The sequence below is a fragment of the Apteryx rowi genome, unplaced genomic scaffold (assembly GCF_003343035.1).
Source record: "Apteryx rowi isolate R43461 unplaced genomic scaffold, aptRow1 scaffold_78, whole genome shotgun sequence".
NCBI classification, from domain to species: domain Eukaryota; kingdom Metazoa; phylum Chordata; class Aves; order Apterygiformes; family Apterygidae; genus Apteryx; species Apteryx rowi.
Window position 1 is genome coordinate 1295005 of NW_020451071.1, and position 27295 is coordinate 1322299.

At 42.1% G+C, this 27295-nt stretch overlaps 2 protein-coding genes across 2 annotated transcripts in view; one reads left to right on the top strand and one right to left on the bottom strand.

Moving 5' to 3' along the window:
• Nucleotides 1-3876, top strand: part of ESR2 (estrogen receptor 2) — a 41244-nt gene extending 37368 nt beyond the window's left edge. The window contains exons 7-9 of the mRNA XM_026088636.1: nucleotides 102-235; nucleotides 1467-1641; nucleotides 3705-3876. Coding sequence (XP_025944421.1) covers nucleotides 102-235; nucleotides 1467-1641; nucleotides 3705-3876 — 481 coding nt within the window. The remainder of the gene's footprint in view (nucleotides 1-101; nucleotides 236-1466; nucleotides 1642-3704) is intronic.
• Nucleotides 3877-11287: 7411 nt separating this feature from the next.
• The window catches only part of SYNE2 (spectrin repeat containing nuclear envelope protein 2), a 172662-nt gene continuing 156654 nt past the window's right edge, over nucleotides 11288-27295 (bottom strand). Inside the window, exons 102-117 of the mRNA XM_026088618.1 lie at nucleotides 26284-26471; nucleotides 25979-26129; nucleotides 25285-25467; nucleotides 23741-23878; nucleotides 22669-22863; nucleotides 21559-21841; nucleotides 21111-21179; nucleotides 20171-20307; nucleotides 19078-19207; nucleotides 17662-17873; nucleotides 15601-15801; nucleotides 15082-15210; nucleotides 14400-14591; nucleotides 13626-13715; nucleotides 13354-13400; nucleotides 11288-12552 (exon numbers count right to left, since the gene is read on the bottom strand). Coding sequence (XP_025944403.1) covers nucleotides 12327-12552; nucleotides 13354-13400; nucleotides 13626-13715; nucleotides 14400-14591; nucleotides 15082-15210; nucleotides 15601-15801; nucleotides 17662-17873; nucleotides 19078-19207; nucleotides 20171-20307; nucleotides 21111-21179; nucleotides 21559-21841; nucleotides 22669-22863; nucleotides 23741-23878; nucleotides 25285-25467; nucleotides 25979-26129; nucleotides 26284-26471 — 2571 coding nt within the window. The 3' untranslated portion in view covers nucleotides 11288-12326. The remainder of the gene's footprint in view (nucleotides 12553-13353; nucleotides 13401-13625; nucleotides 13716-14399; nucleotides 14592-15081; nucleotides 15211-15600; nucleotides 15802-17661; nucleotides 17874-19077; nucleotides 19208-20170; nucleotides 20308-21110; nucleotides 21180-21558; nucleotides 21842-22668; nucleotides 22864-23740; nucleotides 23879-25284; nucleotides 25468-25978; nucleotides 26130-26283; nucleotides 26472-27295) is intronic.

Here is a 27295-nt window from a genome sequence, read left to right on the forward strand (position 1 = left end):
ATAGGCCTTTTTTTGCCTTCTTTATGCTATGCCTTTTATCTGACTGAGTCAGAGTTCCTTAATTTTACATTTGTGGTAACATTTTAAATGTGTTTCCATAGGGATGAGGGGAAATGCGTAGAGGGAATTTTGGAAATCTTTGATATGCTCCTGGCCATGACCTCGCGGTTCCGAGAGCTGAAACTGCAGCATAAGGAGTATCTGTGTGTCAAGGCAATGATCCTCCTCAATTCCAGTGAGTATGCAGTTGCCTCTGACACTCACCAAATTGTACTTGTTATTTAGAGGGTAACTGGGAAATCAGCCTCTAAAAGTGGCAGAAATATCAAGTGAGATAAAGCCATTAAAAGAGAACAATAGGAAGAGGCTTCTAACCATCAGTTTTTAATGGTTTTTGTTCAAGAGATGTCTAAGCCTTGGTGTTTGCTGGATTTAGGGTCTATACCCTGTTGTAAGGACTTCATGAAAGACCCAAAGTCTGAGAGCATCTCACAAGGTGGGGTTTGTGGCCCAGAGCAGACTGTGGGTATGTCCTTTTTGAATGGTGGTTCCTTGTGATCAATGAGAAATTTTATTCATATCTCTCTGAATCCTGGGTCATGTGTGACATTGCTGCACAGCTCTACAGGACAACCCATAATTCTTAATTCTAGCAAAGCAAGTTACTCTACTGAGCAATGATTAATTTTGCTTAAATATTCCTATATTCCTATTTAATTGTGATTAATTGGTAGAAATGATGAAAAGCACTCAACTATTCTACAAGAGGAATTTGAGAACAGGAGCTTTGCTTTGCAACCTCTTACACACTCCTATTTGCTGTGTGTGTTTGCTGGGTTTTGGACAGTCTGCAGTAAAATCATTTTATTCCCCAGAACGTTTTGTAAAGTTGTCAAAAAAAATCTCCTTTCTTGTCAAAGTCAATCTTTTAATCCTAATTTTCAAGGTGCTTTGCAGCTCTGTCCTTCCACAGGTATCTTGGGGTTTGGGGGTTTCGTTTGTTCATTTGTTTGTTTGTTTTGCCCAGGTCTCTTCTCAGGTAAGCAGTAGGGAGACCATGGCAGATTAGGTCAATGAGCAGTGTCTCCCACCATGTTCTTCCTCTCTCCCTAAGGTAGGGGAAAGAAACCTTCTGTTTCAGAGAAGGTTTTTTTCAGCAAGATGGGATTAGAGCAAGCATAACACTATAGTTCATAGTAGTTACTAAACCACATGAAAGGAAAATCCACTGGGAAGTGGAGGATACATCTACTTCCCCACAGACTCCCAGGGTGCAGGGCTCAGCCAGATTGAGGAGTCTGGCTGAGGTCCTTGAGTGACTATGTTCAAAATGTTGTCTTAGGAGATCTAGAACAATTATTAAGTACACAAATGGTGTGGCTATCAAATTTGGGCAAGGGAATGAAAGATGGAGCTTGGTGGAGTACGTGGAGCGAAGTATTCACGTGTTTCTTTCCTCCATTTAGGTATGTTTCCTCTGTCAGCAGAAGAACCTGAAAGCAACAGGAAGCGGCATCACCTGCTTAATGTAGTAACGGATGCTTTAGTGTGGGTAATTGCAAAGAGTGGGATCCCCTCGCAGCAGCAGGCGACTCGTCTGGCCAATTTGTTGATGCTACTTTCCCACGTCAGACACGCAAGGTAAATTTTTCAGAATGTATACAACTTCTAAGGTTTTAGTGTTTACTACAACAACAAAGCAAGGCTTGAACTTGGAGCTCTCCTGAGGTAATCCAGGTACTGTTCTTCATATCTGTTCATTAAGACTATCCTTTCTGGCTAGACTAAATAAGCAATATATGCAAGGGCTGGCAGGCACTCAGAATGCTGTGTTGATATTAAAATGCTCTCTTAACATTAAATGATTCCTTTATAATAACACAAATTCAGCCCTTAAAAAAAAATAACCCAACAACCAAAACTCTTCTATCCTAAAGAGAACTGTCTCCTTCAAAACTGATTTGCAGTATGGAGTTTGGAGGAGGAAAGTGTACCCTGGGTACCATGTTTGTCCCAGACCAAATTTGTCATGTGTCCCAGGAGCAGCTCTTAGTTCTTCTCTTCAGAACCACATCAGTTTTTGCCGAGTGACTTGTGTGGTACAGCCATACCACACTCCTGCTTTCCCTGTGGGAAGCAGCTCTTCTGCTCCCTGTGAGCTCCTGGACCTCCTTGAATGCTCACCTTTGCTGGGCGTACTGCAGACTCTCGCACAAGGCCTCACATATTGAGCAGGGCCCTGCAAACAGACGCTTGACTTTTAAAGTTGTCATCTTTAATTGTTTCCCAGAGACTTGCTGTTCACAAAGCTGTCTTACATCTTGCATATGGAGTGTGTGTCCAAGGAAGTCTTTGTGAGAGTCCTGGGGCTGGGCTGCAGCGTGCAAACAAGATGGGCATATCTGACTTTGCATGGGGTCAACAGTAGAGGGACAGCCACCTCCGAGGTGGGCTTCCTGCGAGAAAGGTTGGCAGCAGCAGGGCATGGACTGTGCTGGAGGCAGCTTTTCACAGCCGGTTTGTGAACTGGTGGCAAGTTTGAGAGCTGGCCCTGTAGAAGCTTTCAGTACCAGCCACAGCTGAACCTGCTTCACAGCTCTGAGGCACTGCTGTGATCTGGATGTCCACACCATGGTGGAACACTGCCTCATGGTGTCGCAGGAGCACTTGTTCCAGCATGGCAGAAACAAAGGTGGCGAATCCTTGCACAATTTGTGTTCTTTCTTGTTAAAACATGAGTTCTTATGCTGTGCCTGCCTCAGCCAAAGTCTGGAGACTGCTTGTCACAGTCTGTCTCCTTTACATCGGTTAGCACTAGTTGGCCAATTACACTCCATTTTGGAAATAGCTGGTGCTCTCGGCCTTGATTACCAAGTGACGCAGGACTCTCAAGAGCTGGGTGTAGGGAGTCCTTTCCTTCTTCTTTGCCATTAACAGATTTGTAACTCGAGTTGCAGCAAACCCTCATTTTTGGGGAAACCTTGCCCCCCTCCCAATCCAATCCACCAGGCCAGCCAAGCGTTGGCTGGCTGCCAGTCCTTCTGCGGGGATAATGTCCGGGTTGAGTGAGCACTCTTCCTTTTCAGCTCCCAAACCTTGACTGTATCTGAAGTATATATATGTGCAACTGCTACATTTTAGTAATAACTAACTACTGTTAATCCAAATAGTGATACAGCCACAGAGTGTTCAAACCAGCAAGGTGTATTACTGTCTGACAAAAATGACTTTTAAAGCCTGTAGCTGTCTAAGGGATCTAACACTGGGCAGGGTGGAGAGGACATAAACTGCTAGAAGTTAGCCAGTGTATTTTGGTGTCCATCCAGTCAGGAAAGGTAGATAGTCACTGCAGCTACTTATTGTAATGTGCCTTTCATATAAAGGTGCAGAGTGTGGACCTCCCATATTTACAGTATCAAAGAGGTTTTCTCTTTGACTTCAACAGGGCCAGCACATTTGAATCACTTTCTAAAGTCAGTTTGTGTGATGTAAAATGAACCTTGGTTCCCTGGACAGTAAAACACTCGACCCCAAAGTATTTGGATGCTGTTACTGTTGATAGTGTTGAGTGACCCTAGGGACTACAGCAGCTGAATCCTCTTAACTCCTAATAAAAAGAGGTCTCTCTTGAAGCCATGAGTGCATTGTCCCTCCCTGCATTGTCGGACCCGGACCGCTGACCTATTTTCTGTTCTCATTCACAGTAACAAGGGACTGGAGCATCTCCTGAGCATGAAGTGTAAAAACGTGGTCCCAGTCTATGACTTGCTGCTGGAGATGTTGAATGCCCACACTTTCCGAGGGCAAAGGAAGTCCCCAGTCACAAATCCCGAATTTGGCCCATTAGAACAAATGGAGACTGGAGACGGTCTGTGAAATGGGGCAACCCACTAATTCCATGGAGACCTGGAGTTAAAAATGTGAAGCTTATTCAAAGTTATGGGAGAAAACAAAGCTACTGCGGTGGGACTGTTGAAGATTAGGTGATCTAGTGCGAGTCCTCGTCTCTTTTAGACTTGCACATAGGTATCTTGGGAAAGGCTTGCGAGACGCACAACTTCGTCCATGTTTCTGACATTATAATAGCTGCACTTTTATAGTGCCTTTTCTGAGATTCTCAAAAAGCACCTTATGAAATTAAGCCTCAGAACACTACTGTGAGAGAGGGAGTTACTGCATCTCCTTCTTAAAGGTGGGTGAACTGAGACAAAGAGATAAAGTGACTGGTTTAAGATGACAGAAGAAGTCTGTGTCAGGGCTAGGAGTCAGGTCCTAGGTCTCTTTCTCCCAGACAAATGCTTTTAAGCACTGACTAGACTATCTCCTCTTTTAGTATGAGGTTGTATGAAATGTACGGCTGCATCATTTGGGAGAGATTTGCTTACCTGTGTGCTGGTCACTGAGGAATATCTGCTTTGCAGCTTATCTAGATAAAGTGCCGAGGTAATATACAGTGTAAAGGAGTTTCCTCTCTTCATAAATATGCAATGGCTGGAAGGGGGATGCTTCATTTGAAGGCCATTCAGAATAGCTTCTGGGACCAATTTTGAGTCTCTTCAGAAATGTAAAACCAAGCTTAAATTTATATTTTGTGAGCCTGTTCTTAACACTTGTGTTATTAGTTGTGTATAATTCTTCAGTGCTTTAAATGATGACCAAGCTGCCTGGTTATTTCAGTCAATGCTAACTGTTGAAATGTGTTTGTCTGTGAGATTAACATATTGTTTTATATATTTATTAATGACGTTAAATCTATTATAATGTTTAGGTACAAAAGGTTGCTATGTGAATGTTAGCTGTTGGCATTTGTGTATGATCTGCTAATCAGGGCTTGTGAAATGAGCTAGAAACAAACCATTCTCGCTCCCCTTTGGGCTAGCGTATGGACTTAGGCAGCGCCCATCCGAAACTTCTCACAGCCGTCTTGCACGGGGCACAGCAGTGGACGGGGAGCTAAGCCATGACCTGCTTTTGCCTGCTTCCCACAGGTTTGCTGCTTGCTCGTTTTCAAAGTGCATCATGCCCTTTGCTGTGCTTTTCATATCTTGGATATGATCCCTCAAAGACGTGAGGAGGATGACGGTTCTGGGACTTCCTTTGCTTCTCAAGTGTGATGACTTGTTTGAATTTCACTTATGATGTAGGTCTAAACCCTCTCGCTGCACTGGTTTCTATATGTGTTTAAGATGCACTGAGCCAAAAAAGGAGAAGTAGCCTGGCCTATAACCTCAGTGAAAAGCAGGATGGCATCTTTTGTTCTGACAACTGCCAACATTGCATTTTGCTGTGAGCAAGAATTGCAATTGCTGGAAATGGATATGTCTAAATATATTATCGATGCATGTTCTGAGCCTTTCAGGTATGGTGAAACTAAATTGGGATCACGCCTAAAGTCTATTTTGAGCCAAATAAGTCTTTTGGATTAGGGACTTTAATGAGTATGCCATTTGCATACTTTGAATGTTATTCAAACCTTTGGTGTTGGTGTTTTTTGAAGCCAAGGACAAWGTTTTTTATAGGAGGGGCATAAAGAGTTTTCAGCGAGTTATACAAATCTGTAGTCTTGTTTTGATCTTGTACTATACCAGATGCTGGTGATGGTCTAAATTTTTACTAGCTACCTTTTTATTATTTTTAATAAAATGTAATATAGCAGTGCCCTTCTAAATGAATGTAATATTTACTACTACAAATGGAATGAAAAAATTGTAAGTATAGTCTTGAATTCATTGGTACTTGCTCATTCTGAGAGAAGTTCTGCTGGGCAGCAGACGTGTTTCAGTGTTTCTTGGGCTTGATCACCTTTTGGCCTAAATGCCTGTTGTATTGTTCTTTCTCTGATTTTTCTTATCTTGTATGATCTTTTTTTTAATACAGTTTTTCAAAGAAATGTTTAAGTGATTTTTTTTTTGTTTTGCTTTAAAAGTGCTGAATTTATGAGTAATCTTGAAATAAACCTCTTCAAAAGAAAATGGGAAAGAGTGGGTATAAATCTTAATCTTAACTTCTGAAGGGAACTTTACTTTGCTCTGGACTGACTTTGTATAAGGCCAGTGGTGCAAATTCATGCCACACATCATTGTAATTCATACATGCTGTTACTAGCACAGTATAAATAGGAAAACACTGTGATTTGGACAGTTTTTTCATCTTATTGAGCGTTTTTTTTTTAAAGTTACTAATTGTGTTTTAAAATGGGCAACAGCCGATAGCTGTTGAATCTTTTGGATTAACATAACTATTTATATTTGGACAAATAGAAGGCACATCCCATTAAAATGGCACAGTTTATAAACAAGCAGCTGTGTGACAAAATGAATGAACAAGAGTGTTTTCATCTCTTGAGTAAAGTGTTGGGTTTATCACGGTCTGAATCGCACAGATTTTTCTCAGATACTGCATTCCAGTTGTTGAGAGCGACTGTGCCAAGTCTGAAGAAAACTGCCACTATGCATTTGAGTTAAAATATTGTGGGGCTTTTCCATTTTCAATGTGAATGAATGCAGTGCTGATGAACTTCAAGGGCCTAGGAGGAAATAAGAAGAACAGGGGTGTTTTACAGCTTTCCTTCACGGCTTTGCTATGGCATCGCATGCCCTGTCCTACATCAGCTTCTGCCGCTGAGCCTGGACCTTGCCAGAGGCGGCTGTTTCTGCTTGAAGAAATTATGCTGTGGTTCTGCGATGTTCACAGAGGTGAGCAAACTTGGTTCATGTGGGAATTCCAGTTGCCATGGGTTTAAGAAAAACCCCAAACTTCTCTGTATGCATGCTATCAAAAACACGTTGACATTCCTCTCAAGTGTGGAATTAAAACCAAACTGTAAAACAGCCTTGATTTTTGAGAAATGAGGCGACTCTTGGATTACTTTAGGCAGATGTGTGTCATCTGATTTGTCTCCAGGAATGTTAGGTCTTTTCCACACCTCCATGGCAGATGACGCATTTTTGGTGCCATCTGTCATGTTGCCAGTCAGAGGGGGATGTGTGGGGGAAAGATGTGTTGAGATGTTCTCCTGTGAGACAGTGCCCCACAGGCTGGGTTCTCCATAGAGCGTGTAGCAAACTAAGATAGGTAGCCCACAAAGTGGTGGTGGGTGGGGGGTTGTTTTTTTGTGTTTTTTTTTAAAATAAATGTGCATATTTCCATGGATGTATCTGCTGTTAATTCCTTAATGATTGAATGTAGATCCATACAGGGAGCACTCTGATGAAAAGAGAGCATCCTTTTAAGTGCTGGAGCCGCCTTCTTTTCCTTCTGATGGCATGTTGGGTGTGGAAGACATTTGCCGTGTTTGTGTCTTTAGAGTTGTTTAACAAAGAGATCCTAAAAATACAATCAGAAAGTTGTTTCATGGTCCTTTTTCTAACTGTCAGCAGTGATCAGCCTCTTTGGAGGTAAGAATTTTTGTCTTGTTTGGCCTTTACTGGAAAATGTAATTTAGAATTGCTTGCAGGAGATTCAAAATATATATGTATAAATTGGCATAAAAGAGAGTTCCATGTGGCAGCTCATCTTGAGGAGGCCAAGTATCACTAACGGCCATGGACAGGACTGTGGTCTGAAGGCATGGTGAGGTTGCTGCTGGATAGTCCTGTTGGGTTTGGATCCTGACTCTACAGCAAGCAAGCCTGAGCTTTCTTCATTAAGCTGGACCGAGTGGTTTTTAAAAGCTGGCCCAGAAAGCATGCTTTTGTGCATCCAAGGTTGTTCCTTTGTCCGGATGATAGAAAACAGTTGTGTATTGATGAAATAGGTGTTCTTTCCTAGGATGTGCTTTAACCCACATATATTAAAAATGTGGTTGTGATTATCATTCTATTTTGACCTTAGCGCAGAGAGCACATGGCAAAGAGAGAAGGTACTCTTCCTTCCCTGCCCTTCCCCGCCATCTCCAAGATAAGCGCCAACGGGAAGCAAGCTGTTCTTACTGTGGTAGCTAAGATTAAAAACAAAGTATGGATTTGCATGGCTTCATTTTTTGAATGAGCAGTTTGAGATGCCTTAAAGTGAGTACAGGAATTGCTGTTTTGTAGGGCTGACTATTGATCTTCTGGCCAGCTCTTTGGACGGCAGGATAGCTTACAACTGTTCTGGGCTGGTGGAAGCTAGCGCAGCCGAAGGACAGAGTCACTGTCTCAGCCGCTGCCTTTATTCCCAGCCCGGCTGTAGGCTGTACCCTTTCTTTAAATGGCGCGTGGTCCTCTGATGATTGTTCCAAACCATCAGAGCTGGGAGTCGTGGAAATGTTGTCAGCATCCTTCTAAGAAGAAATCATTTGACATCATTATTTATGTCCTGCAAGATTCTCATTCAGCAAAGCAGTTAAGGACGTGGTCATATATTGTGCTGAATCAGTGCCTAAAATAATACTGAAGAGAGCTTTGTAAATGTGAACATGAAAAATGGAAAAAAATGGACTGCTAAATTATGGAAAAATAAATATTATGTATGTACATTCATTTTTCACAATGTTTTACTACTGAACTGAACTGTGGTGAGTTGAATGGCATACTGTGGTTCGTAGCCAAGACATCAGTCTATTTATGATCTGGATAGTTTTAAACTCTTTTTCCATCTTTATGCATAGGAGTCACCTACACTCCTAATGTATTGTTCAATATCAGTGATTTCTATTTAAATGCATTAAGAAACCAAGACTGCCATGCTAGAGAAATGCCAGCTTCTGCTGATACTGTCTAAATGGATAAGAGCTTCTTCACCTGTCACAGGCAAGTGCTTGCTAAGGCGTTAGCATGTCTCTTAATAGTTGATACTGTACGTTTCTTCTGAATGTTTATTTCCCCCAGAAATTTCTGTTCTAAATCCTGCTTCAAATGTGGTTTTAGCTTCGCTGTTTTCTAAATTTTAAGACAAATGCAAATAGTTACCCTCACTGGAAGTTTATAATGGAAATGGTTTTAGGACTGCATTTGGTGCCTTTTGAAGTACTTCGTGAATGTTATACAAATGGGGGGGGGGAACTCTGCCTTTTTCTCAGCTGCTTTTTAATTTTGTGAACCTACAGTATTTTTCTAGTGCTGTGCACTTCATTCCATTGTAGATTGTTGTGGCTGAATAAACAGGTATCATGAAATCTAAATCTATTGCTTTTTTTTTGTTCATTTCTTTCCTCTAGCTGATTTCAGCCTGGTTTCATGGGAATAAGATATATGTGATCATGGTGTCTGTGTGCGAGTGTCTCAGCCTTAACTCCCCAGTCACTTTACATTCTATAGCTTGATTTAATTTGTCAGGTGCTATAGTTCTTACAGAAGTTTCACGGCATCAAGTGACTATTGAGGCAGCGAGAAACTGTAGGTTGTGCTTCTAGGGTTTTGGGGACTAGCAAATCTATGCAGGAGGGCAAATTTAACAGTGTGTGTGGGGGGGGATGGACGTGTGTGTGCCAATTCACAGTAAACAGCTTCCTTTGCTTCCCATGCTTGCAGAGCTGGTGTTGGCTATTTTGGGGGGGTGGTTGTAGCTGAAATCACAGCTTGATGTCTCATCTCTCAGCCACAGAAATGACTTCATCTCAAAACTCGTTTTGGCCTGGTTTCACTTGTGCACAGGATGCAAGCGCAAAAGAGTGCACACACTCTCGCTTGCTTGTGCGCACTCACCCTCTCGCCTTTTCTAATCTTCACTGACAGCTAACATCCCAGTCCTGAGAGCTAGGAAGACACTAAGAAATTGGTGAGTCTATATAATGACTTGTTTGAAGCAGACTTCAGTGTCAGGCTACAATGCGGTGGTTATCATCAGCTGGGAATAAAACTATTTAAATAGGTTTTGGAGAAGAAAACATTTAAGTTATTTTCCCAGACTTTTTTTTTTTTTTGAGACATGGGGGATAATTTTGTGAAAGCGCCTCATATATAGATTACATCAGCTCAACAATTTGATATAACTGTACATAATGAAAGGAAATTGCAGGCTATGAGATTTTCTTTAGCCCTTTTAACATTGTTCAATTTTTCCCCCCGCATAGGTTGCTTAATGGCAGAGGAACTGACTATCATGTCAGCAACCGACTATTAGTCCTTGGCAGAAAGGTTTGCACGGGCACTTGTGACAACCTGGCAATGAAATAATGGTTAGAGTTGGCTGACTTCTACAGAAATAGAAACTTAAATGAGCTCCATCTGAAAGTAATTGCTTTCAAAATACAAGATTATGATAAATGAGAGTGAGAGTGTGCATGCGCGTGTGTGTTGGGGGGTTCCCAGCCTTTGTCTTGCGATGCAGCACTACTCAAACGCTGGTAGCTGTAGCAGAAGTTTGGATCCATAGTCAAAGAAAGATACACAGTGCTCTGCAGGGTTAAAGGCTATGAAGGATGCTTAGTCTTAAAGCATTGCCAGATCTATGCATTTTTTAGCATGCTGGAGTCCTGGTAGTTCTACCTGAGACTGTTGAGACCCTTCAGTATGGAGCTGAAGGTATCTCAACCCGTATTTGAGTGTATAGTATGGGCGGGTACTACTGTGTTGTAGGGTACCACTACGCTAAATTACCAAAAAAATGTAAGCTTTGACATGGTGCTATGTTTGCCTGTTTAACCATACTACAAGTAATCTATTATTTTACAAATTCTGGAAATACATCAGGCTTTTCTGCCACTGGGGTGGGGAAGAATCTGTCTGTTTGCTTGCTACAGGGACTGTCTTTTTCTGAACATAAGAATGCAAAACAACTTCATAAATCCCTCTGCCAGAAGATAAGCAGCCACCAGTGGTGACAAGAGTAGCTGGGATAGGAAAATCCTCACAGGCTGATCTCAGAGCCTGTTTTCTATAGGTAAACATTAAAGAAATTGGGTGGCTAATACCTAGATGACTTTCACTACTGCTAAGCGTAAAAACTTAGCATGCAACCAAACCCCTTACTGTTCCACTGAGCTTGCCTTGATGTGCCCTTCTTCCCATCCTTCACAGCTGCTGTAACTCATGCTTTAGCAAATCAGTTCCATGCTGGGGAAATTTTTCAGCATTTCATGCTAGTAATAAGCACAAGTTTGTTCAACTTTGTGTTTTTCCTCCAGGACATTACAGACAGTTGTAAAGGAAAAGACCTGTGCCAGGGACCACAGACTCCACTTCTGAATTTTTAAACTTTTTCTCTGTTAAGCCAGAGAGTGGTTATGCTTCTTCTGAGGCTGTTGTGATAGCATGCAAATAAGTTGACTTTTGTACAGTGCTAGCAGGGCCGGCACTGTTGGACCGCACTGCTGGTAGCCCCCCCAACTAGACACTCCAGTAGTCCCTGCAGACATTGGCAGAATTTTAATGAGAATACTCAAACTGTACAACCACGAAGCAATATCAAAACTGACTGTACACAGTGTTTTCTCTAGCCATTGCCTAAAGTGTTAGTTTCATTTCAAAGATGAAGACTCTTACAGTTAGCGTATAAAAATGCACAATTCTCTCCCAAGATACTGTACACTATTCAGCAGGTTAAAAACTGAAAAAAATCTTTCATTTAAAAAAAAGTCATTACATTATTTGTATACATCAGCGATAGTCTACATAATTGGTTTCATCTAGAAAATATGTGCATTATAAACCACTTCCATGCAATTTAACAATTTCTTATTTCAAAGGTGGTATAAAAAGACAACACAGCAGTCCTAACCGCTAGAACAGTGCATGTAAAACAAATGTGCATCCTTTTATTGAATGTGTTAGATGAATAAAATACAGTAACAAAGAGTCAAAAAAATGTAAATTTTGTTTCTACACATATCAAAAGATGATACAGATAATGTGAACTGTGTGCAATCGTCATTGTAGGCAAAGTGCCTCTTCAACTGCATGTTTATCCTGCTAACCCATGACAGATTGCTGTGTATAACATTACTGTTACGTAGCTTCTGCATCTAATAATTCAGTAGTTTTTTTGAATTGTACTTGATGACCTCATAAGCTTAAGACCACTGTAGCTATAAAAATTGTATCTATTGCATCAAAGTATAAACTGTGTTGCTTATAGTTTAAAAATCTATAGAAAAAGTTTGTTTCCTGTACAAAAAATGTTGAAATTTTGTCAAGATATACATTTTGAGATGTGAAATTTAACACATTCCCTGTGACAGGGAAGGGAGGCTATGAATGCGAGGCATTATTTAGCTGCAGCAGAGAGTTGGGCATTGGTGTGTAGGACGCACAGGTGCTGTAGTGGCTGGTTTGCGGAACTAACACAGTATACAAGTTTCTGTATTTAATCAGGTGACTTCACCATTGATGACTGACGCTAGCAGCATGAAAATAAGCACCGCAAAGAGTGTGTTTTGGTATAGCTGAAGATTCACAGGCTGCTTTCTAAGTTGGTGGAGGACCATTGGTATATCTCAGCATGGGATAGAAGGATCGGGCAAAGTTATTTGCCTGGGTGCAGCTGTAGTCTTCCTCAGAAGATGGAATCATGCAAGCCAGAAGCAAAAGCAGTAGGAAGAACAATTGAAGGGGTAAAGCCGCTCGTAATACACGGTAGAAGAAGGAGGGGGACCGAGGAACTGCTCGAGTCATACGTGGATGGCTTTCACCTCTGAAAAGGAAAAAACAGAAAAGCACTTTAGAGTTTAAATGAAATAACTTATTTTAACCCCCTCTCTAGGGTTCACACTACCCTCACAGGACGCAGCGCTGTATCACTACAGGAAAATGCAATGCACATTAAAAAAATTTAAATAAAACTTGAAAGCATGCAGAACTGCTCAGCAGGAAGCTAGCTGTTGCCTTGGGTTTTCCTTTTTACAAAAAAAGCCCCCATTTCTTTGTAATAGCTCAGATCAGTGGGGTTTTACCCTATTTTTGAGTTGCAAACTCAATTTTCCCAGCAGAGGAACAAATCACTCTAAATGCCTGCTAAAGTATAAGGAAAGCCGCCATTCAGGCTGATTAGGCTCCATTCTGCCCTGGCATTAGAGAGATCAGTCCTTTGAATAGACTCTAGGTCCTGGATGCGTAGTGCTCCCTTCGTCCTTCATGGTCAGTTTTTAGTAAATGGCTCTGAGTTGCAAGTTTATGCTAGTAGGATTAAAGGAAGATTTAAAATTAAAATATTCCCCAATTTGGCACAAAAAAATATTTTCTCAAGAGTAAAGACAAGCAAAGGCTGCATATCAGTGCAGAGGCTTAGGAGCAGGGATGCTAAAGGAAAACAATTCCCCAACAGGCAGCCCTGAACTTGTAGGCAGAGGAGACACTAGATGTGGGCACGAATTACCTCCACCTGTAAGTTAACCTATGAAGAAGAGCTGCCTCTGGTTTCTTTGAGTCTTGTACTCAGCTTGCCTCTGCCATTACTACTATTCTTTAAAGAGATCAGGTTAAAATAAAATCCTACCTGGTGCTGCTGTTGCTTTTGCCAGCTACAGTTCTCCGTACGGTGGCCTGTTGAGAGAAATAGCTTTTATGAGCCAGGTTTGACAAACTACAGCAAAGAATTTCTCTTTCTCAAAAAGGGCAGCTGAAAACTTTTAAGTCCTGTTGTACATTCTCTAATAAGATATATTCATCTAAAAGGTAAAATGATTACATCTGAGAAATTTGTAGGCTAAATATGTCCAAATATGCCATATGCTGCCAGTATAAATATCAGGAAAAAAAAATACTCGCCTTCTTTACAGGAGGGCTGGATTTCGCTGCCACTGGATGATAGGCTCCTGAGTCCAGGTCATCTGGAACTGGCAGGAATGCTCTTGTATCCTATAAGGTAAACCGCACCTTCCTCTTAAAAATGCATGTCAAAACTCACAGTAGATGAAGTGCAAAGAGCAGTCTTTCGTTGCCTCTCTGTAGGTGCACAGCCAGGTACCTCTGTAGGTGTGCAGTGTCACGTGGAAACAGATGTTCCAATTTTTCTGGCACAGGCAAATGTTTTGCCATGCACAACCAGAAGGAACAGTGTTGGAGCAGATGTGCACAGGTATTAGCTTGAGAACACCCCATCTGACACTCTCACTGACGAACAATGCATTGCTGTGGACTACTGAACTCCTCCCATGATGTTTATTACACACGCCTAGCCTGACACTTGGTATGGATCATAGATAATTCAGGTTGGAAGGGCCCTCAGGAAGTTTATCTAGTCCAACCTCCTGCTCAAAGCAGGGTCAGCTATGAGATCAGATCAGGTTACTCAGGACTTTATCCTGTCTGATCTTGAAATCTCTAAAGGATGGCAACTGCACAACCTAGCTGGGCAATCTGTTCCAATACTTGATTAACCTCATGGTGAAACAGTTTTTCCTTATATCCAATTGGAACTGTTCTTGTTTCAATTTGGGAAGGTGGCAGCACTTAAGTTTTAAGTCAGTCTTCTAGAAACAATTTTACTAAGTTGTTATTTTTCAGTAAGATCCATGAACAAGTATTTAAACTCTGACTCACCAGATTTCCTTGTATTGTTTTCAAGTCATGTGAAACTTGCTCAGTAAGCTGTTTCAGTTTCTTTCCAATAACATGGACCTTCTCGTCAGCTTCAATGTAATCTTCACCATCTGATTTAAGCAGCAGGTAAGTGGCGAGTTCTTGGAGTGAGTTTACTTTAAGCTGCTGTTCCAGCAGCTCTTTCTCCAGTTGCTAAAAAAAAGAAACAAAAAACCTCAACAGTGCAACAAACTATTACTTTCAACTTTGAGGATGTTATCATAAAAGGATGAACTTTGGAAGGCTTTAAAGAACAACTCAACCTGCCTGACAATCCACAACACGTAGGAATGGCTGCTACAGTTACATAAGGAATTAAGTTCTCTTAAAAATACTGCTGCACCTGCTCAAACTATGATGCGAAATAGGTCTAGCAGTAATTAAGCCATAGGGACCAGACCTAAACCTTGGATGTGGGCAGTCCTATTCCAGTGTAAAGACTGTCCATAAGGAACTTAATTATGATCCCTAATTCTGGAAAAATGTCTTATACAGACAGTCTCAGCCCATTTCAGAAACCTGCCACTTGCCTGCCTGCCTGATAGAGCAGGTTCAAGGAGGGGCTGTAGAGAAATCAATGCATTCTTCTTCATTTTGTGGTGAGCTATTGACTCAGGGGAGGAACCTGAGGTGCAATACATACCATTAGCTCCTTTTGGCATTCCAGTATTGTATGGGGGTCAGCATTTGGCTCTGTGATTTGCGCTTCATTCCTTCGGCTTTCAGCACTTGCTAACCACAGGAGTAGCTTTTGGCTCTGCTCATGGAAGTCCTGGAGAAACAAGTAAAGATTTGCACATAAGAGGGAAAAAAAAAAAAAAACCCAAAAAACACACCTTTGCGGTGCTTTCACCTGGCTTTGCCTACAAATAAAATGAACAGCCTGGATTAGAAAGAGCTGACACTAAATTCATGATTAGTGAGACTTTAGCAAGCTATTCCATCTGCATAATAAAAGGGTAATATCCAGGTCAAAGATTTTACCAAACCCTTCAAACCCAGCAGAGTCAAGTTTGTAACACGAAGAAAATAGCAGTCTTGGATTCTGAAAAAACGTTCCACTAATGTGCAGGAGTTACCCCTCTCCTCTCCTCTCTCCCCGTATTCACCCCTCAGTAGCACTTTAACAAGTTTTCCCTTATAACCTGCATGTGATAGTCACCTGGCAATGCAGTAGGGCTTGCTGCAAACCTTTCCTCCAGTTGTCCAATGCATGAGTTGCTTTCTCCCAACGCAAGTTCACCTGCCGAAGCCTGTTTTGAAGCTCTTTGGACTCTGTGCTATCTGCTTGCTGGAAGTCTTTGCTACTCAGGTTAACTGAAAGCACCACAGCCTTGTAGTTATCAAATGCTTTAAGCATGTCCTGGTGGGGAAAGTAGATTAGGAGCGTCTATGACTGATTGAATACATCTTGTTTATTTACAATAAAACTATGCACTCAAAAGAATCACAGGTATTGGGGAAAGCTGTTTGCATTTGAATGACTTTTCAGACACTACTAAGGAGCATATTAAGGTAGGTTTGGGTTTTTTTTTTGAAAGCCAAAACCTTCACTTTGAAGAAAACTAACCTGGTTGGGCCTGCACTTCTCCCTCAGTTGCAGGCATTATGGCTTAATCCACATCTGTCCTTCATTTCCCTGAGCTCAGTATTTCTGTCTCTYTTCCTGACATTTGGAAAAATATTCCCACAGATCATCACATGATAGTTCCTCTTGTTTATAAAGATTTATCAACTTTAGAATCCTAAAATAATTTATGTTGAAAGGGACATCAAAGAATCACAGAATCACTGAGGTTGGAAAGAACCTCTGGGGATCATCTAGTCCAAAACCCCTGCTCAAGCAGGATCAGCTATAGCAGGTTGCCCAGGACAGTGTCCAGTCGGGTTTTGAATATCTGCAAGGATGGAGATGCCATAACCTGTTCCAGTGTCCAAACACCCTCACAGTAAAAAATTAAAACAATTTTTTTTTAAAAAAAAAGGTCTTCTTGTGTTCAGACAGGATTTCCTGTGTTTCAGTTTGTGCCTGTTGCCTCTTGTCCTGTCACTGGGCACCACTGAGAAGAATGGAGGTCTCTAGTCCATCCTTGTGCTCAAAGCAGGGCCAACTTCAAACTCAGAGCAGGTTGCTCAGGGCCTCATCCAGTCAAAATTTTGAATATCTCCCAGGATAGAGATTCCACATGCCCTCTGGGCCCCCTTTCCACACCATGCCACCCAGACTGTGAAAATTTTTTTTATCTTCCATCTAGTCAGAATTTCTGTCAGCCCATTTCTCCAGTTTGTCAAGATTCCCCTGAATGGCAGCCCGCCTTCCTTCCTCTCCTCCCGCAAAATTGCAGCCAAACAATACTTCCTATCCTTAAGAATTTTATGGTTTAAATTGATGGTACTCAGTCTTTTTCAAGTTGTGCACTCTTGCAGTAGAAAAGAGCTGCAGGATGAGTCCTGCAATCAATGCAGCTCTGACTGACTTTTTTTCAGTAGTCTTTGTAACTAAGAGTTTCATTCTATATATCCTCAAGATCTTCCAGCTACCTGATTACAGGTGAGAGAGACAAAGATGCTGTTTAAGAGCTAAGACTTCTTTGCAAATACCGCATCGTTAAAGAACAGCTTTAGGGCAGGCCTTCCTCAGTCTCCCTGTTTGAACTGCAACCCCTCCCCCAATTAATTCAATAAAAAAATATCCAAGGCTGCCTAGCCGGTAGACTCGGCTGATTTACAGTCCTCTTCTGGTTTGCTTAGAGGGGGGTGGCACAGAACAAGGAAGAATGCAAATATCACTGCTCAGACTATTTACTTCCCCCCCATGACAAGGCCAGACCTTAGGCATTTGGCAAGTCTGAGTCATTTGTTTAGCTTTGTTCTGTGTTTATCTTTTAAGACAAAAGCCCTAAAAAAGAGAAGTTTTGGGTTGAATGGTTTTGTTCGAGAGAGAATAAACTGTCTTGGTAAGGAAACAAAGGGAGAGATTTTTATTTCAGCCTGGTTGCCTGTTGTGACCAGGCACATCTCCTGTGAATCTACACATATGAAGACAGAAGCATTTTGCTTAATAGCCTCTTTAGTCCTCTTAGCTTAAAACAGCTTAGCTCCTCTCCTGAATATGTGCATTGCTATTAGCTTTCTGGCTGCCTACCCATCCTAGGAACACAAGAGACAACGATAAAGAGCGTCAGCATCTTGAAATCCCACTTCTCAGTATGCCGTAACTTACTTTCAGTTTCTTGGCCCTTTGTTCCATCATCTGCATGCTGGTTGGAGGCTTCGCTTTTTGCAGCTCTTCCAGCTCTTCCTCAGTTTTATCCAGCCAAGCAGAGACGTCGCTGAGATCCGAGTTCAGCTGCTGCCACTGCTGCAAGTTCTGTTTCATCCTGAGTTTATTTCTGAGGTCTTGAGCTTGGATGAGCTCCCATCTATCAATAATGCCTACAAGTGCCATAACAGCAAATGTTTAAGTCATCAATAAGGTGAACATTGTGTAAAACAGGTGCAGGGAGTTTGATAAATAATTTATGCTCCAACCTGCTTAAGGCCAAATAATTCCTACCATGTACAACTCTTATCCAGACACTGTTTCTTCTTGAGATTATGCAGTCAATAGTTTTCTTACTACTGGTCAAGTTATCCAAATAGTAATGCTACACAGGATTCTAACCACACTAATTGAAGAGGGTTTTAATTCAGCTGGAACAATAGACTAAGTGTAAGGAGATGGAATTTAATGAGCCTAGTTGTGACTTGGTAGATATCAAAATTCATCACGGGACAAAGTATGATCCAGTAGGTAGGACTTGGGTTTATGTCTCATCTGTTCAGTGCTAAAGGAGATGGAGAATGCCACTTGTACATTTACTAACACTGCTTCTGGAAGCCCATCTAGATCTTTCTCAAAGATTTTTCTATTCACCCCACGTAGGGGACCCAACCCTGGCCCATTTGTGAGACCAGAGGCATTAACTGAGTAACCCGTTCACATAGCTGCATTCTCCTTTCACCACTTGATTCCCTTTTGTAACTGCAGTACAAACGTGATCTTATTACAATCTCAAGCACCTGAAGCCAGGAATAGGGTCCCAAAGGGTTAAGAAAAACAGCTTCTTGCCCTATTTTGAAGAAATGACCACAGTGAAGAACAGAGTATGCTACCGGCTTTGGTTGACAAAACGTTTCTGTAAATGGGAGTTGTAGTATCTTGTTATATGAGGTACCAATGCCTGAGAGAACAAACTACGGCAATTTTGTTTTAGACAGGGACCCACTCCTTGGGTTTGAAATCTGATTAAAAGTCTCTGAAGTAGCCAGTATCCAGACAAAAGTGAAATTGTTCCCATTCATTCCAACCAGCAGAGACATATAAGTTAAAATACATTATAAGTCACAAAAATCTCAGTTCTGACAGAAAATATGAAGGCTGAGAACAGCAAGCACAGGTTGGACAATGTCAAGTGAGAAGGCGGCTTCTTCTCACAAAATACAGCAAAATACATTAACTTGGAGCACAGCAGTTTGCTTCTATTTTGTTCCCAGGAGGAGTGTGCTGCCTTTGTGTCATCTCTGGTTTGCCTCCCCGAGAGTCACAGGGCAAATATCACTGCACCAAAGCCAACCTCATTGCCTGAACACACCGTACCTGACTGCTTCTCCGCAGCTGCGATATTCACAAGCTCCTGCTCATCTTGGGGTTCTTCATCACTCATGTTAGTGGACGTAATTTTCTCATTGCTGATGCTGCCGCTGCTTGTAGGCCTGAGCTGATTCACCTGGAATGACATTTTGGTGGGTGAGCCTTGGAGGCTAACAAGCTGTCGGAGGTCAAGCTTCATGTGTGTTATACTGGGGCGGTCGGGCTGATGCTGAGCACTTACATGTCAGATTTAGCACTGGGCTGCTGCACCGTCGCTAGCAGTTTATATCGGCCCTCTGTGCCTTTTTAGTAAACAGACACACACCATAGTGACGCTAATTATTACAAGATAGGACACGTCTGCAAATTAATTGCTTTTGCACTACATGTACCAGAAAACCCACATTTGCTGACGCTGTTTGCTGGATTCTGGGCCTTGGCAATTTTGACTGTAAAGCAATGGATTTGATTAGCAGTGACAAAGGCAGCCAGATACCAGTACCACCCCATGCCTGGAAGAGTGCTGATAACTGCTCCAGATCCGCTGAGCCAGGGGCCTGCTGATGGAACTACAGCTGGGCCAGCTGGGAACCAGCCATGAGGCTGAGGTATCAACGGGCAATGGCATCTCTCCTCTTGCCACTGCTTTTTGGGCAGTTTTTTGAATGTCCAAAAGTGGATTAAATGGTGACTTGCATGCTAGAAAAGGACCCTCCAAATCAGTCGTCTTGGCACATAAATATATGTAAGTAAATATCAAGGGAGGGTATTTGCACCCCCACCTTGGACAGTAAAGTCCTCCTAGACTTGTCCTGATATGACAAAATAGGAATTGGGTTCCTCCAGACACTGACTCTGACCAGAAAGCTATTATGAGTTCTCTGAACTGCTTTAGAGAAGCCTTCTGAGCAAGTGGATGGAGGGAGAGACTCTCACTCGTTACCTGAGCCACCAGAAATAATGTCTGATTTTGCATAAACACTCTCCCTGCCCCCAATGTTTTCCTTGATGCTGGAGGAAGGAAGAGGACGGGGTGACACAGGAACAAACACAGACTCTGTGTAGTACAGGTTCAGTGCCCACAAAGCCCCCAACTCACATAGCCTGGCTTATAGGGGGTACTTGTCTCTGGACCAGACAACACATTTCCAACCATCTCTGCCTGGTTGTATCGGTGTTTCCTGCAGACTGGGCTATCTGGAGAATGCCAGGGATGAGCTTCTGCAACGGATTTTCCTGAAACAAATAAAACCAAAACCATATACCATGAATGCAAAAGCCCATCTCCACCAGGAAGCTGTTGCTTTGTATTAAGTTAGAAAGCGCTTTGAATAAAATGGCATCAAGTTATGGCATAAAAACGACAGTTTTGCAGCTTTCCTTGCAAAGCATGCACATTTGCAAAACATAACAGTGTTTCAAAGGTAATGAGATGAGAGCCATGCAGTTATGGGACTTTCTGTTTTCTTCTGGAAAACATCTGAATACAAGTATGAGTAAAAAAATAAATAAAAAGGCTGCACTGTGGTTTCGGAAAGTTTGCATCCCGACGATATTATCACATATCTGCAATGCATTTTAGGAGGAACAAGTATAGACATGTCCTGATTTGGGGAACTTTCATTCTGGATTTAATTGACAGGACACCCACGGTGCTGTCGTGCACAATGCAAGACGCTAAAAATACTTGCAGAGTTGAAACTATTTCCCTCAGTAATTATGCAATTGAAATTAGAAACAACCAAAAAAAGTGATACTACCCAGAGCAAACCACCAAGAAAATACCAAAAGACTTTGGATCAATACAATGAAATGCACATTAACCACCTTGGCATTTGCCAGGCAAGATCTAAATGGCATGTGTTGACTGCTTTGTAATGTACACGTGAATACTGCAGCATAAGAACACCATGGCAGGATGATACATGGTGTCCACACAAGGCAGGAAGTCAGACATTACGTATGAGAGAGGTTGAGGAATATAGCGTGCAGCACAGGGAGATTGCCATGTTCAGACACATGCATTAGCAGGTGCCTACCAGAAGATGCTTTCAAAGTTTTTGTGGTCATTTTAAGATATGCCTCAGGATTTTCAGTGATTTCTACATCTGAAAAAAGAATAATGTCATTTTCCTCACTATTCAATATTTTCCAGCTATTAAAAAGAAACATTTGAAACAATGAGGGAAAACAAAGACCAGAAAAAAAAAAGTTGTTGTTACTATTTTTATCAGACATTCTTAAAAAAGTAAGGTTTCTAAAAACCTTATGTTTCTGAAAATATAAGGTTGGTTTAGACAATACTTTCGTCAAGTTTAGACAATCCTTTCGTCAAGACAGTATTCCTAAGAGATGAGACTGCTCACATTTATTAGTAGTACTTGAAAACCAACCAAGTGGGAGCAAGACCTCGGTCCCCCTCCCTTCCCCCACAGGACATCCGGCAATTGTCCATCTCAAAACAAACACCTGGCAGTTGTTTCTCACCTGACAAAGCACTGTAGTATGTTCCTTCTTCTTCATCCTCATGAGAGGAAGAGCCCCCCACATCACCTGTGTGATCCCATTCGAGCGGGATGGAGTCAACACTGACAGGGGTCTCACAGCCTGATCTTTCATGACCTTGAGTAGGTGGCACAAGGTGACAAAGGGACTGCGGGGAAGATGGCACCTCGCTGATGGCCTTCTTGTGCCAGGGATCGTTCTGGATTTCTCTGGAGTCTTCTGGATCTGTCTCAATTTCAGAGGACTCTTTTTCATCATCCAGGCCCTAAAAATAAAGAATAATGCATATTAGTAAGAATTCTAATAGATCTAGGCTACTTAATAAGCTAATGATTGAGCAGCACAGTACTATTGGGACTGTTTTGTGGTCAGCAGACCCCATGTGCCTAAAATCATTTCTGGCATCATTTCTGCCTCCTTCCTCTTCTGCCAAAACAATCCTCACATCAGCAACCACCTCTCCTCTTTCAAGACACTCAGCTACCACCAAAACACTTTTCTCTGGTGTGCAGAAAGGGGTACCCAGTTCCAAACTGACTGCACAGGTCAGCAGTGAAATGCTGCTGAGAGCGGGTGAACAGCTACTCTCAGATGCTCAGGTTTGTTACTTCCTCTATTTGGCTTTTTAAAAGATGTTCTTTCTTTTCAAGCCAAAGCCACATGTTTCCAGTGAAAAGTAAAGAGCATGCTGTTCCCCATTCAGGGTTGCCTTAAGAGAGTGGACAGATGGAGCCTCACAAACAAATCCATAAAGAGATATTCTAAGCACATTATTGAAATTAAAGAAAACAAGAAGTGATATAAAAAGCAGCAAAAAGCTTTTAAAGCCCTCAAACTACTACCATCTAAATATTAACCCTGTGGATTACTTCGATGCTATTATCCAGATTCTGCAGATGGAGACCCAACAGGAGAGGCATGAGGAAACATGACTGATGACAAAGATTTAGCAAAGCTGGCACAACTACTGAGGCGTTCCTGACCCCCTTTGAGCTCAATCTACTCAGTCAAGCTGCTAGGGATGAGCAATGAACATTGCAGTTCAAACACCAAAATCCTGCAAAAAGAATCAAAATGACTCTTGCTTCTTACGGGATGCCTTGAAGTCAGTCTTCGATGGAACCGGGCAACTCGCCCAAACACTTCCTGACAGTATCTATGAAGTTCTTCCAATTCATCTTCAATCAGGATAGCATCCAAGGGCTCACTCTTTTGAATCAGCTGCTCCCCAAAAACAATTAGCTGATCAATCTTATTGGTGTTCAGTGTTATTTCTTGCTGGAAACCCTATTTGGAACATATAAGAAAAATGATTACTTCTGCAATGCCCCTTTCTAGCCTGAAGTTTGTCCTCCTTTTCTAGCTCAGTGCAGTGAAAAATGAAACTAGCAATTGCCATTGTTGTCTAATTTCATTTGGCAAATATCTTTTCACCCCAGATGTGCAGAGGTTTGTTTTATTAGCAGGATTACAGTTCCAAATGAAGTGGCATTTTCCACCCGTGTGTACATCAATATGACTGCAGTATCCTGAACCTGCAGGGGATCAGGGTGTGAGAATTCAGATAATCAGAGTTTCTTCCGTCATTGGTTACATGCAATCTTATTCTCAGTAGCAGAGAAGTTTGGGTAATTGGGCCTGCAAAGAGTCTACATGCCAATAAATCTACATCCCAAAACAGCGTAAGGGAAAAGCGAAAATCAGCACAGGAGCAGGCAGCAAAGAACTAGTTTGGTCTTTAGAAACATTACACTCACATGCTACCCTATTTCTCTTTAACAGTCGCAATCGCAACCAATGCGCTCAGAGAAGAGATCCTAGCTTAATGCTGGTTCAAAAAAAATCTCACTAGAAAGGAACACCTGAAATTAGGGATGTGGCTTTTACTGTTAACCCACGTGGGCTCCTCAGGTCAGATATCACTGTCACTGATGCTAAGGTGTTAGGAGAAAACAGCAAGATAGAACCGAGAGTTTGAATCCTGAATCTGGTTAATCTTGATTCAGAGAATAAGAAGTTTACTGGTATCTTACAACACATATAGTCCAAGAGAGACCTGCTGGCTATCATGAGGTTCCAGAAAAATAGGTGATACTATCAGGAGAGAGCAGCCCAGTATGATCAGCTGGGCTATATTAAACAACTGTTCTATAAGGATACATACATTTAACTGGCGCATTTTGTCATCGAAGTTACTTTTTGAGAAGTGCTCCACATTCGTCAGCTGGAGGTCCATTTCTGTGAGCCACACCAGGATGCTCTCCCTCGTCCCCTCAAACTCATCTCTCCGATTGGTGAAGTGCTGAGGAGCAGGAAGGGAGCCAGTGTTATATTCATTGAATTACAGAGAAAAGATGGTCATAGGAGCCCTCTGAAAATAATGTTTTGTTTCAAGATTGCTGTTGACCTTAAAGGCCACGAGGACAAAAACAGCAGCATGTCACACATATTAACTGTCCCCTTCCTGTAGTGATGCTGGCATGAAGCGTCCTATAGTGGTACACTATTCCTCTGGGAGATGGAATAAAATTTCAACAGCAGGGGATGCTTATATAAAATGATATTCTTGCTTCCACACTGCATAACAAATATACCTTCTCCCACATCATTATACCACTGCAACAGTCATTGAGGCTCAGGTTTAAGTATCTTATTTGTTTTAAATTTAGAAAAACATTAGACAAAGGAAGCCAGCCCCATCTCTAATTAAACTCAGGTAATTAAAGCTATGGCATTAAAATCAGTAAAACGATGGAGAGGCTGGAAAGTGGATATCCACGCAAGTGTAATTAATGCACCACTTGGCATGGAAGGCAGGAGATGTTCCCTCTGCTGCCATCTCCTGCAAAAAGCATCAACAGAAGTGCAGCTCTCAGTGCTGCACAAATCTCCTCAGTGGATTTACTGTTCAGGAAGGAGATTATATAACATCCCAAACATGACAGCTCCTAACTGCACGGCTCAGCCCCCTTCACTTATCTCACAGCCTCACCCACTGGCTTCTGGGACCTAATAATTTTCCCTGTCAATTGCTTGTAGCCCTGCTATACTTAAAGCCCTGCTTTATTTAAAAATCAGGCAGCAGCAAGTTTCTCCTACTGCACAGCACAGGAAATCTGCTCAGAAATCGGTTTAACTAGACTAGAGAAAAACCACCCTCAGCAGCAGTACAGCTCTCTGAAGTGTCACAAATAAACCCTTCGAGAGCATTCCTCCGTCAGGCACGGAGCGCAGCACAAGGCAGGGACAGCGGCATGTCCCTCCATCGCATCTCCATGGTTAAAGCCTTGCAGGTAAATTATAACTTGGYGTTAAGCAGATCTGCGCTGTCAACTCCATTTCTGCATTTGTTCTCTCTGCCTCTCATTTATGGAAAGATGCAAGTGCAGGAAGGCATCCAGCCATGACAGGGCTAGAGTAGAGAAGTGGAGTAGGAAGAGTCATGCCTACAACGCACCTTCCAACATTTGCAGCCATTCTTTACCTATGCTTCTTTGGTTAACAGGAACCCCTTYGTCAAGGACATATTTATGTCATACACTCAGCGACCTCTTTCAAAGCTGCTCTCCCACATTGGTAACTCAAGTCCACTAAGGCTGGAACACAAACCAGCACAAGATGCTTGCTCGAGTATGTGTTTTGCCCTTGGTAATTCCTGTAGGAACCTGTAAGAACTGCTCACTGTCTCTCACCCCACCACGCAATTACCTTGAGTCTCCTCAGAATGGCAGCGACTCGTTTCTGAAGGTTATCCCAGCGCTGGTTGCCCTCATGTACCATCTGTTTCAGCTTGCTGGCTGAGTCGGTGCGATTCTCACGGGCGAGGCGTCTATACTGCTTATTGATCAGCTCCAACTGAGTGAGTCGTTCATGGATTTGCCGTTGGAAAGCCTGCAAGGCAAATTGACAAACTCGCATCCCTTGCCCATAAGAGAAAGGATCGGTGTGATACTATCTATCTATCAAGAGAGATGATGACGCCCCTTCCCCTCAAAAAACAGACTTTACAGCATCTTCAAAATTAAATCCAGAGAAGGCCCCATATTTTAAATCATCAAGATTTACTCTCCCTGCTCAGATTTAGCTCATTAGGAAAACGAAGGAAAAAAATAAAAAATCAGCCCACAGGGGTGTCCTGCCTGTAGATAGCAAATTTTTAACTTACAAGCAGTATCTTGTCAGTTCTGAGTATTGGATTCTCTACATACAAAAATTCTGGAGGCAAATGAATCAGTTAGCTGCCTAGCAGCCGTGCACCCATTATTTATGTTCCCTGTACCACCACTTCCAAACAGCCGAATGTCTTTCAGAGACCCAGGAGTTTCACACAGACAATAAGCATTCAGCAACCTGATCATTCAGCCTGCTGATGAGCATAAAAAACTAAAGCTAAAGAATTCACCTCAAACTTCTTCAGCTCCTCCTTTGCATGTGTGTACAGAACCTCTGAAGAATGGGGGTTAGCTGCCGTCCTTTCAGCTGATTTTAGCCAATCCTCGAAGCGTGAATAGTCATCCAAAAACCTCTGCCACAGGCGCCAGGTTTCCTCAATTCTGAGAAGAAGATGCAAAAATGGAAGAGTTTTATCACAAGCTTACCATTCATTTTGCATTTCTTCTTCAATATTCAGTTTGTGGCAAAAGCAACAGTGTTTCTTCAAAGTGCTGCGACAGACTTCTCTAGGAAGGGTCAGAAAAAGAGACTCACTTCATTCGTCTCTCCATAGACATGGCACAAATGTTTCTCCACCGTCTGTCCAAACTCCTGGTAGTCTGCTGGATGGAGTCACACTCTGTCTCATTAGCACACGCATCTGAATCATGCAGCAGGACTTCACAGATATTAAATACGGATTCCACCCCGGCAGTGTGTTGTTCTATGTCTCGTTGCAGATCCTGTGATGGGGAAAAGAAGAGTTTCAGTGGAAGGCAATGTGTACGGCTAGGCTTCAGACACACCCTTTCAAAATGCTGCAGTGGATAGGGAAAGAACAAATTGTGTGTCAGTAAAAGCTTATTTAGCTTTAGAGAACAGGCTTGCAGGATGAGCTGTGCAGATGACAGGCTGACAGGACAGGACAGGGAACTGCCACGCAAGAGGGGATCGTCCAGCTCTGGTTTCCCAGCAGAAGTTCAATCTTTTCATTAACAGTCTGAACAATTTTAACGTGCATCCAGAATCCAAACCTTACACACACTGTAAACACACACTTACTGATTTTGACAGTACTAGTTGACAGTGTCTCATATGCCACTTTAAGACTTGACCAAGAATTCACAGCCCAGCTCCTGTATTTTAGTGATTACGTGATCACAAGCTGGTATCACAAACTGCAGAGCACAGCATACGCAGAGTCAGTGTTGCGCTACTACTCTTATTCCCCCTTCTAGACCTCCTGTTTTAACAAACTACTTCAAAGGGCCTGGCAAAAACCCTTTGTCTAATCTACACTACATGTTTCTTTTCCGCAGCTTGCATCTCCATCATATTCTAGCCCCTCATTCTGCGCATGTAACTATTGATAAAGTCAATTTAAGTGAAGAGGAGAAAAAGAAAGCCTTATCTAAATGTTTCTAATTGAAAAAGCAGCTCTATGCAATATTACCAACTGTGAATGTTAATGAAATGACTATGTCCACTACATTTCCATTATTTCAACCCATTCTTGGCTTCCCCAATGAAGGATGCAGTGAATTTGCTGGAATTACACCAGAAAACG